Below are 12,232 nucleotides of genomic sequence, written 5' to 3'. Positions count from 1 at the left end.
GGGTAGGACGTTCCTTCAACTTTTGTATGGGGATGACACGAGACTGTTGGGTGATTTGTAATTTTAAGAAAGATTATTTATTTCAAAGGTGTGAAATGTAAGGAAGTTTTGCTGTACTGTAGAGGAAATGAGAGCCTGCCAGCGGAAATGAAGTTAATACAGTGTGGGAATTTAAACACGCAGGGGATAGGCATAAAGTTCATTAAGGTCTGAGTCTCTACATCAGGAAAGATAGGACAAACGGTTCTAATCTGGCGTCCATCCGCCCGACTTTTGTGGAAGGACATTTGTTAACAGTTGGAGTTGCAGGATCCTCTGGATTTGCGTCTACACCAGGATGATACCCCATAACCCAAAATCGGAGCGTCCACCTTGACTTCCTCGGGAGCCTCAGGAAGCCGGGCTGAAAGTTGCAACACCAGGCATTGCGCAGCCGACAGATATCACATCGCTAACCCTGACACAGAGGACAGAGAACTCTTCTCCAAAACGGAGCCCTTGTTTGTCACGTTGTCTTAGGATAGTAAATCAAAATGTATTTTTTTTTATACCTACTAAAATAATGGAGTTTCATAAGAAGCTTGCTGAGTGATCTATTTATTTTTAATCCTATTTTAATTTTACCTAATGGGTTTTATCATGTTTTTACCTAACATGCTGTAATTTCTGTAAATTATGATTGTGTTTGTACGCAATCATAAGATAAGATTCGTAGTGTGCTTAATAAGAGCATTTTTTTTTTTTTTAGTCCAAGTTGTGATTTTGATAAGCCATGGAGTGATGTTATACACATCCGTTTCCATGACAACTGAGGTCTGTGCAAGCTTTTTTAAGATACCGATTATCCCCTCAGCACACAGTAATTTATCACTAAACTGAGAAGACAGATCTCTCTGCTATAGCGTCTGTTGCCTTAACAGGAGGGGTGAATTTTACATTCAGCTTCGTATGTCCTGCTTTCACCTATAATCCTGCATTGTGCTTCGATCTATCAGCGTCAGGATGTAGATGTTTTTCCAATTGTTTTAAGCAGCAAGGTAATAGAATAATAAGGGATCGGTTATATATTATCGATGGATAAATGGGCTTTTAATATCCCCCCCCTTGCTTCTGCAGAAGCCAACTGAAATAGAGAGGAAAGCATAAAGTCCTTTTTTTCTCTTCTTCAATAAACCAAGGTATTTATTTATAGGTTCAATTATTGATTAGTTTATTACTTCTGGTAGACCGAATAAAGAAATGACATTTGTGTGAGTAATCCCAAAGCAAATGCTGTGTATATTGTAGAAGAGATGCCAGCAGAATCTAGAACGGACGCTATATCCTTGGAATTCTAAGTATACTATTTTGTCATTTTACAGCAGCTAGATAGAGACCATCTCAAAAATCCCACACAAGGCCATCAATTATTGTTTTGGCATCGATTGGGTTATTTGAGAGTGCAAATGTCTAAATGAACTAATAATACTATTCAGAGGGATCAAATTTGGTAACACCATTATTTCTTAGACCCCCCAGGAATCTCGCTGGTTGGAGGTCTACATTGCTGAGCAGGAGATGCATTCGGCGGATGAATCCCTGTATGGGAAAAACGATAACATATTAGATATATATGTGTGTGTATATATATATATATATATGTGTGTATATATATATATATATATATATATATATATATATATATATATATATATATATATATATATATATATCCCTGGTATGTTCATGTCATCATCTGACCATTATGATGTCATTGACTATTTCTGGGTCTCATTGCTTGCATAAAGAGTTAACATGTTAACATATGATGTAACTATCTTGGGTATAAAGGCATCTCACAGTGAAATTTCTTATGACTTAAGACCATCAGCATATGAAATCTCAGCGAATGAATTTCATTGCAAGAGCAAATATTCTTTAATCGCACTTTATCATTTTTCCAAGAGATAAAATCTACGAGTAACCTGCCATCTTACATTGCGAACACAATTCAGGAGTCTTTTCTATTCTTCGTTTTCTGTATGTCCCTTGCTTCTAATGCGTGTACAGATACATAGTGGCGGTAAATTGCCCTTTTGGATTGCGCGTTTTACTTAATTCTTTTGGGTAGCTTTATGCACACCTTTGTTCTTTGAGAAATGTGTTCCATATTTATTAACAATGCGTTCCTGGAATGCTAATGGATTGCATCTACAGGGAATAATTCATTTTTTTGCCATGATTTTAAATTTTTGTTCTGCTCTATAGCAAAATGTATGGACCATTATCGCTCCGACCACGTGGCCCATTCACGGTTATGTACAGCGTAAGGGCCAAGATTAGTTTCAATGCTGTGTTTTAAGTAGATCGTCCGTTATATTTAGTCGGTTTTAATGGAGGTTAGCTGAAAGATTTGATGGTCTTAACTGTATGGGCAAAAATTTACCCATTTTAGGTGTACACGCTGCACATCTCATTGAATCGCTGTAAGGGAAGGGTTTTCCATGGTTTAATGTAGCATCTTCCGTGCAGTCGTATCGTTGATTATAGGACCGTTCTGTGAGTGTTAGTCAGTTTATTGCAATTGGATGCCCAAACCCTTCTCAGAAATAATTATTTCATCAAGTCAAATTCTGCGCAATTCAGATTTTTCTGGGAACATTTGTCACGTGACTCAAAAGGAGAGACTCTGAGAGGTTGTTGCTGTAGAGACTGAAAAAGCTTTTACAATGCCCCGTGTTGTTTCTGCGTGGCTAAACATATTGCTATAGAATATAATGAATTATTTATCTTAAGTGATGCCGAACTGGCAAGTAATTGTGCAATAAAATGCATTGGAGTCCATGAAGAGTCCGTTGACTCCAATGGAATCCATGAGTCCAACTTCGCAATAGGGGAGGGATAACTTAGTAAGTAAGAACGATCATGCAGAGAACAGGCTGCTGCCACAGCATGCACATAAGGTGGATTTTGAAGGTATATGTTAAAATCAACCTAAAACTTGATCAGTAAAATTTACCGAGCTGTTTTGTCTGCTCTCCAAATTCCCATGTCTTCATTGAACAGGTCCTTTGGTTGCTAATTTATTTATACAGATCCAAGACATGTTGCTATATTATTTTCCTCCATTAATAGTCAATGAGTAACATAAAATGTAAATAAAATACACAACATAACATAATGTGATCTGTATAATAATAATTAATGGATGTTCCCAAAGAAACCACTACATTTGAGATATATATATATGATAGGCACAGCAAGGGGTTAAAAAGGTGATTCACTTCTTTAAGATGCAAATAAAAACTCGAGGTACATCAGGTGTTAAATCATCAGGTTTAATCTTCCAAACAAAAATTAAAGCGACCTGCACTTTGAGAAAGCCTGATTGGAGGTGAAACGCGTCGTGGAGCTGCCTGTGCATACCGGGCTTCACTAATATTGAAGTTCCTCTGTGTGTCGGAGTGAAGGCGGACGAGGATATCCAGACTGACAGAAATATTTATGCCATTAATAATTGGAACATCCATTGTTAATTATTATTATACAGATTATAGAAGACATGTTTCTTCATTGACCACTCCTTTTTACCAATACAAGTATATATTATTTTTGTTTTGTTATATCACTTATTTATTGCTCGCTGTATATTGCTTTTTTAGTTTGTGTTTCTGGTTAGGGTTTGCAGCACTTGCACTGTATAGCGCTTATTTTCTTCTTTTTTTTGGTTGAGCTATATATAAAGCAGTGCCAACCTGATGGCAGTTTTGAAGGGGATCCATGCAGAAGTCACCCATAGGTTTTCTCCTGGATCATCATACCACACAGAAGCCTAAAATGTTTATTGTACATCTTCTGTACTGAATAGACAAGTGTGATAAATAATATAGCAATGGAAAACACTATTTACTCACACTATAACCGCCATTGTTTGTGAGATATGGGTTTGAAGTTAGAACACTGTGTCCTCTGTTCAATACTTTCTTCTTCATCCAGGTGGATGGAACACCAGCAACCGTGACTGGATGAGAACAGATTTTCTTTAGACTTCAGTCATGAGGTTAGGATGTCAGTTTAGAAGCAGAATGTGAATATCTTCCTAATTTTCCTATATGATAGTAGCGCCATGACCTGATGAGACATCCCCACATATCCCATCTGGTATTCTGACACCTGCTATTATGTCCTCTTTAGTATCTAAAATACATAGCATATATTTCCTTCTCTTTGTGTAGCTCTTAATGCACCCAAGTTACCGGTTCCATAACTCAGTAGGTCTAATGTTTTAGGAAAACTACTTCTAGATCTCCGCTAATTAGTATGTGCCACCGGTTATAAGTGCTGCACTATGATGTGGGAGGGGATGTTAATGTGTTAAAAAAATCTCAAAATGGCAGCAGACATGCATACGATAAAATAGTAGAGTATACATAAAAACACAATATCAAGACAACATATTACATTTTCTTCAAGTGTCCTAATACTGTGCTCTGACAAGCATTTGCTTACTGTGCATTACTGTTAATGCGGGCGGAAGGAGAGAGGTGGCATGAGGTGGCACAGGACCCTCTAAATGATGCTTTCTGTTCATTTCCAGGCAGATATACTGCATCGAGAATGCTCACGGACAGCTGGTTCGAGACCTAGACTTCAACCCCAACAAACAGTACTACTTGGCCAGTTGCGGGGATGACTGCAAAGTGAAGTTCTGGGACACCAGGAATGTTCACGAGCCGGTGAAGACGCTAGAGGAGCACTCGCATTGGTAGGATTCACTGCCTTATGTTTGATTGTGTTTATTCGGAGCGCATGCAAAGCAAGCTGTTACATTTACATCATGCTGCTCAGAACAGATGGAGGAAGATGAACTGAACATGTATGTGTCTAAGCAAACAAAAGACCCAGAACACAGTCGCTCTGAGGAATACATTCATATGTCCATTAAACATACGTGTGACAGCCTTGATGTGGCTTACCATTTTTACAGAGGGGGGCAGAGAGGTTTACAGTTAAGACCAGAAGTGGCCCTTGGTATACTCTCTGTGTACAGTGTACATTTCAGTAGATGCGTTAAATATGGAGAATAAATTTGCTCCTATTAAAGGTTAAGGTGCATTAGCTTTTTTATAGATTAATTCAAGGTACCTTGTTGTACACTCACGCTTTGTCACATATAGGGGTAGTTGAAGTCCCCTATTTATAAAAATAAAGGCAGTGTTTCAATTCATTTTCAGGGTAAGTAGTCAGACCTCTTTGGTAGTATCGGTGTAGCAGGAAGTATATCGAAAAAAAGCAGTTTCAAATGAACTAAATTTGGGCTGATCAGCTTGTTGGAACAAACCACACATGGAGAGCCAAATAATTAAAAGATGAAAAAAAAAAAAAAATATGTATTTTTTTAATTCTTACATTAATCACCCTGTTATCTTGCGTGAGAGTCATTTTGATGATACCTCTTCTGTAAATCAGATATACCTTTCTCTGTTATTATGGAGAGAGAGAGTTAAGGCTTTTCGTATGAAAGGGAAATTGCCGATAGCGGTTCCCCTGACTGAAAGCACATCATATAGAAATAACCAGACTGTTACAGGTAGTGCGCTAAGTAGGAATGCAGCGGGCATCTTAATGGAAGTACTCGGTGTCTTAGCTGAAAATTGAAATCGGGAAATATTCTTTCCGGTCCTGTAAAAATAAAATAGGCTGCTCCGTTTATTCCAGTTTGGCATAGACTTTCCAAATTAGTGCGCTCGAGATCTGTGTAGGAATTAAACAAGGTAATAAATCAAATATATAAAATAACGAACTGTGTTTTTTAATTCAGCATATAACTGCATATGAAAATGTAATGCACAATATGGAGAGATTTCTTTACTCTTCAGAGATTTGCTTTGTGTGTTTTGTGTTCTAATTAAAAAAGAAAAAGACAAGTGCGTCCTCAAAAATTTTGAATTTCAAAAATATTCAATATGTAGAAGCAGTTTTAGCACATTCAGACTTTAAATTTTATGTCGTTTCTTACATATGGAGAGTTCAGCTGATCTCCTCAGTTTTTTTGTTATACCAAATATACAACCAGGTCAGTAGAGCTTTCAGACGTGAACCGTAGAATTCCTCGTCACGACTCCATAGTGTGACCAGCTTTTGGACTTTACTTAGTCCTGTTTCTGCCACGAGCACAATACAGTTTAAGAATTTATACCGTTTAAAAATGTAAGAGCTGGAGAGAAGGGAACAACGCCATGGAATCAATATACAAAAGACATGAAAGGCTTAGTGCCAACATAAAATATTTGGAGACATTGCTACTAGACCATGGCTTTTGCTACCAGTCTAGTAAAGGCCAACCTCAAAGGCACAACAGTTTGGTACCAATAAATGTTTCTGTATATGTCTTTGTGTATTAATGTTATGTGCTTTTGTCAGTTGGAGTTTGATGGAAGAATAACCTTTTGGGACCTCTTACATATCTTTTATCTTACAGAAAGTGACTTTGTAACTCTACGTCTTTTTCTGTGTTGGATCAATAATCGGTAACATTACCGATTACAGGACTGGAGACTCCAACTCAGCTTGGACCAGTACAGCCATATTGATTTTCACCTTATCTGCAGATATATACAGAGCTTAGAATTTCTAGCAGAACCTTCTCCTGTGACTCTTATTGTTGGGTTTAAAATATAATCTTAACAGAAAGATGTAGTCTATTGGGTCCTGGGGTGAGAAACATCAATTTGATAAATTAAGACTAATGCATATCAATGCATGGCAATTGTTGAAGGGCCACAATTGCCCTCGCAACACATGAGACCCTTGGCCAATATGCATCCCTATTGAATTGGCTATAAATCATTGGATCCGTTTTCACACAATAAGTTGTTTATTTTAAGCATAAAATAGCATCGCATCTAGTTTTGTCTTTAGTTCAGTGTGTCATACCGTAGACACGAGCAGTTGAAATATTGTGCTTTCAAAGTTAAAATGGATGTCAAATGTAGTCTGCGGTTGCCATGGAAATGTCACAATTTAACACGCAGCAATCTATATGTAATATGTACACAGTATCATACAGCACTTTGTATTGTATGTATGTTTTATTATAATAGATACTGATTGTAGTGAAAATACAGTTTACTTGACCATTTGAAGATTGGCATTAGTTCTTTATGATTATTTTAAATAAGTCCAAGTGACACGGGGCTGCCATCTTGTACCATGCTTGATGCCTGCATGCACTATCCTGCTAAACTCTTCCATGTGCCCTTAGAGAGAAATGTCAGCGTCTTTGTGTACAATTCATTACAAAGCATGGAGTCCACTACACTCCCAAATCATATGCCCGATGTTGAAGCAGGTAATAAGTTAACATAAACAGGAGGAATTTGCACTTTATAACATAAGTTATCAACATGTTATTATATAATCATTATTGTTAAATATATTGACCGCACCCCAGATATCACATGGCTATAGCCACACCGTTGGACCGCAAAGCAGTTGGTTTATGTAATGACATAGTTTGAATGCTAAAAATACATAGGGGAATATTTATTATTTTAGGAGTCTTTTGAATGTTTCAACTCCCTGATATACCAATGCATTATGCAGGGCCAGTCTGAGGTTGCTCCGGGCTTCTTTTAGGAAAGCCCAGTTGGGATTGTCCTTTAATAATAGATAGTAGCCTCTTCTCTTCTTTGGCATACTCCTGGTACTTCAAAGACTTTCCCATTATACAGCACAGAAAGGCCCTGTTCACTAAACTCAAATGGAGGATTTATTGGCTACTATGTTTTGGATGAACCCTGTAGGTGGTTTCTACCTCTCCAGGTACAACATAACATTACTGCTCTACCTAAAACTTTTTCTTTCATTCTTATGTGTTCAATTTGTGAAATTAACAATTTCCATGGAAAGGTTCTGTATATTTGTGTAGCAATGCAGTGACTTGTTAAGATATTGTTGGAATATCTGTTCTTGGTATTAGATAGTATTACTGTGCTCACACAGTTCATAGAGCCGTAGTCTTGAGACATGGTGGTAGATGAATTATCACCTTCTTGGACTGCCCAATCTGGTGACACATTTAGCTGTAATCCTTAATATTGTAACATGAAAACATTCACTTGTTTAATTACTATCACTCGTATTAATACCATGACATTTGACCATATTGCTCATTATCTTGCTGCTAAGTCTTTGATTGCCAATAATGATGGAATAATAAATATGGAAATGATTCTATCTAATATTTCAGGGTGTGGAGTGTCCGATACAACCATTCCCATGACCAGTTGGTCCTGACCGGAAGCAGTGACAGCAGAGTTATCCTTTCCAACATGGTATCTATTTCCTCTGAACCATTCGGGCACCTGGTCGATGATGAAGATTTGAGTGATCAAGAGGAAGGCCAACAGGAAGAGAAGTATGTTTATGTTCTGGGTTTAAAAAACACAAAACTGTTTTCGCCATTTCTCTATAGTTCCCTTTTTTCTACTCACGTTTTATGAATTTGCAGTTTTTCATCCCATGTTACATTCCAGCACTAAGGGACACTTCAGTCTTCATGTGCACTTTAATGCATATGATAGCCACATGATCTCTTTAAGTTTTCACATGGTTTCCATTCCAAATGCATGAAGGAATTCTGCTGAATCTCCCATATCCATTTCTCCTGTTCCCAAGATATCTCCTGATATACGATATACTTACCACCAGTCTAACGTATAGAGGGCTTTTTGGGGGCATACAGCCCATGTTTTGCTACTGCAGTGGAGGGCATCAGATCACCTTTTTTGTAACCTCGACACACATCAGCATACGTTAATATAGGACGTGCTGGTGTATAATACTTACTGTGATGGAACCCACTGAGGGGTTGTGTAGCGGACGCACAGCAGGGGTTGTGTAGCGGACACACAGCAGGGGTCGCTATGGTTGTGTAGCAGACACACAGCAGGGGTCACTATGTTATACATGGGAGCGATATAGCAAGTTGGCTGTGTTGGCAACACTGCTTTTGAAACCGTGTTAATCAGAAAGGAATCTGACATCCCTTGTGGCAGGTGTGAGTTTCAGATTTAGATTACCTGTGTGGGCGGGAAGCCTAAATATTTCAGGCGTGTATGTTAGGCTGAAACATGAGATTTATTAATTGACCTGCCAGCATATGGCATTACGTGGGATGGCACATATCAGGCCTCCAGGATTGGAATCATACACATTGCTGCTTGTGTATCACTATTCTAAAATTTCAGAACGTTTGTTTGAATGTTGCAAATATTTCTACTGGAAACAATTTCATGCCATATTAAACGTGCATTTAACCAGAATTCAGAGATCAACGGTGGTGGGAGCTGTGCCATATCATTATGTGAATTTGTTTATTTCATAATGGGAGTATCATAGATCGGGAATTGAGGTAGTATTTTCTATCTAGCTCTTTAGGCCCAGCCAACCTAGAGATATTGTAGCTTTGAATCATAAGGGTTGTAGTAAGGCACTAGCGTTTACGGGGGATAATCATACTTGGGAATCAGCGATTAGGTTTATTCACTAAAGTGTGAGTTGGCAGGAGAGTTTGCAGGAGATGTTTGGGTTCCTTGAATTCACTATGTATTAGAAAGAGTCGTCCCTGGCCAAATGTGCTTTATACAGGACCATCCAAGATATTCTTTCTTTGTTTGTGGCTGGCTCAGTCTTGTACACCTCCCTTGCTTACAAGCTGGACTAGCTCTGTTTAAGAAAGAAAAGTTAGTTGCAATGCACAGCATACTTACCGTTGTCATAGACCATTGGATAGCATTGTCATGACATATTTATACCAACAGCAAATGTAATTACTGACATCCAGACACAAGGGTGGTGGTTTTGGGATGATCTATGACCACTAGACATTTTATCAAAGTCTTTCACTGCGCCTGTTATTTGTGTTCCTTTCTAACAATTACAGTGTCTGATAAATAAATGTCATTGTTTCCCCACTTAATTGTTTTCCCTCCCCATTCTTTTAGAACAAAAGAGCCTCTTCAGGACAGTATAATCGCCACCTATGAAGAACACGAAGACAGTGTGTATGCAGTGGAATGGTCCTCTGCCGACCCCTGGCTCTTTGCTTCTCTAAGTTATGATGGAAGGCTTGTTATTAACAGAGTTCCAAGAGCACTCAAATATAACATACTGTTGTAATTTGTGTGCTTGCTTGTGTGAAAGTGATGTCTCTACCAAACAATTTACTGGTGTCTACAGACTTGAAATATGAAATATGTTATTATATTTGTTTATTATGACCATTAAACTAAATGACCTGATGTAAGACCACGTCTGACCCGCTCTGATTTCTTTTCTGGTACTCTTTACCCAAGGTCTTGCTATTTTACAGAATTATAGGATTTTATCTTAAGGAATAAACATGAGCTTTATAACGATCAAGAGAATTATCAATTATTTATTTATATAGCATCATTTGAAGTGTTAGAAGATTAGGTAAATAAAAGGTATTGTAAATCGTAGGAAAATATTACTTTATATGGTAGGGTTTATAATGTCGAATGATTTTATATAGTAGATTGCATGTTCTAGAATGTTGGGTAATATATTTCACCTCAATGCTCAGCTGCTTGGTGTTGTGGTATAGGAACGGGGCCTGAATATATATAGTGAGTATATAGTGTTGGGAAGATGATCCACTGTGAAAGACCAACCAAAAGAGATGATGAGGGATGACTGTTTGGAAGCAGCAGAGGAAGAGGGATACCATATACTTATCCGTCTCCAAATCTGGCGATGTGGCTAAAGTACAGGCACAAGGAAATGCGTAGTGGTCTACAGTAAACACGTTTGAGGTTGGAGACATTGTAGTTTCTTATAAGAAGACAGGAGCAGGTAGATTTGGGGAAACCAGAGTTGGGTTTATTATCATTTGCGCATAAAAGGAGGAAGAAGAAGACAGATAAGAGGTAGGATTTTGATTTTTGGGGATGTGCTGCCTTCACTTGAGTTTTACACCTGAGCACTTATACAAAAGTTAGACTGAACTTATTGTGGAAAGTTCTAGGTAAAAGCATTAAGGGAGACACCTAGTAATTTAAATGTTATCTAAACTGTCCATAATGTCACCAAGGACATTTGGCAAGCGTTTAACATGTTATTTATTTGTGCCTTCATCTAAATCAATGCATTTTAGGAATTCTTGGAAAGCTTGAATTTGGTAGATTTACATGTTTTTTCTAACTAATGTAACTAAGTAGCCTTTTAAATCGGACCACTAGTGAGTGAAAAACAAGTCATTAATGAACAGAAGATCCAGCCAATCCAATACCCTTTGACCATCTAGTAGACATCTTGTAATATATACGGAAAGGATAAGATGTATAAATTTTTATAGGTGAAAATCCATTCTCTATATCTCTGCTCATTTTACCCAAGGAAATCTGTTACAAGTGGATATTCATTGCTACTTAGTTGAAATGCGCATTTGGTTTGATTTTACACAGTATGCATTTTATCACAAGAACCAAAAGTAGGAGAGATGACCTTGCTGGAGTGTGAAATTATGGGTTTGAGACTGCAGAAATCAATAAACCCTGAGAACAAATTAATTTGAGAACAGACCATCTGGTACATGAGGTATAAAACTGTTGAAATCCCAGCTTGGCTTCCTAAAAGCAACGCACGTCCCTCACAGACATGCCTCTAAAGCAAGCACGTGACGGCGGTTTTACTAAATAGAACAAACCTTACAGCCTTCTGGTTTTTGTGTATGTAGAGCAGTGTAAGGATGGCTTATAGATACTTGCAGTTCTCTGAGGTCTTTGTACGATCTGGCATTGAGACTCGGTTAACTTTTCTATAGGGTTAAAGACTGTGACATTGTATGTCTGTATACGCCATATCTCACACGCCAACTGCACTGAACACGGTTAGTTCTCATGAAGTTGAGGAGAAATTGTTCACAAAGATGTAAGCTGTGACGGCATTTTCTGTCATTGTTCTATTCTGATTTATGTTATAGTGTTTGTCTAATACCAGGCCTCAACAGACCAGGCCAGACCAGTATTTTTTTTTATATAATCATTTTCAACTTTTTTGGTAGCTCTGTGCTTGAAGTGCTTTATCCAAAAATCCTGAGCTGTTTAGGTCCCTGTAGTTCATAATGATAAGAAATGTTTCCAAAAAAAAGAGGCAATATATGTCGCATCTATATGAAGATAATATGCAGAATTAATGGATTATAACTGGTAAAGAAATTCATGGTGTA

General features: G+C 37.8%; 1 protein-coding gene across 1 annotated transcript in view; it reads left to right on the top strand.

The window, feature by feature from the left end:
* The window catches only part of EIPR1 (EARP complex and GARP complex interacting protein 1), a 75,782-nt gene extending 65,494 nt beyond the window's left edge, over positions 1-10,288 (top strand). The window contains exons 7-9 of the mRNA XM_053459038.1: positions 4,577-4,744; positions 8,231-8,398; positions 9,987-10,288. Coding sequence (XP_053315013.1) covers positions 4,577-4,744; positions 8,231-8,398; positions 9,987-10,161 — 511 coding nt within the window. The 3' untranslated portion in view covers positions 10,162-10,288. The remainder of the gene's footprint in view (positions 1-4,576; positions 4,745-8,230; positions 8,399-9,986) is intronic.
* The last annotated feature ends 1,944 nt before the right edge of the window (positions 10,289-12,232 follow it).

This window comes from Spea bombifrons, chromosome 3, assembly GCF_027358695.1.
Source record: "Spea bombifrons isolate aSpeBom1 chromosome 3, aSpeBom1.2.pri, whole genome shotgun sequence".
NCBI lineage: Eukaryota > Metazoa > Chordata > Amphibia > Anura > Pelobatidae > Spea > Spea bombifrons.
Note: the sequence above shows the minus strand (reverse complement) of the source record. Positions and strands in the feature narration are given on the sequence as shown.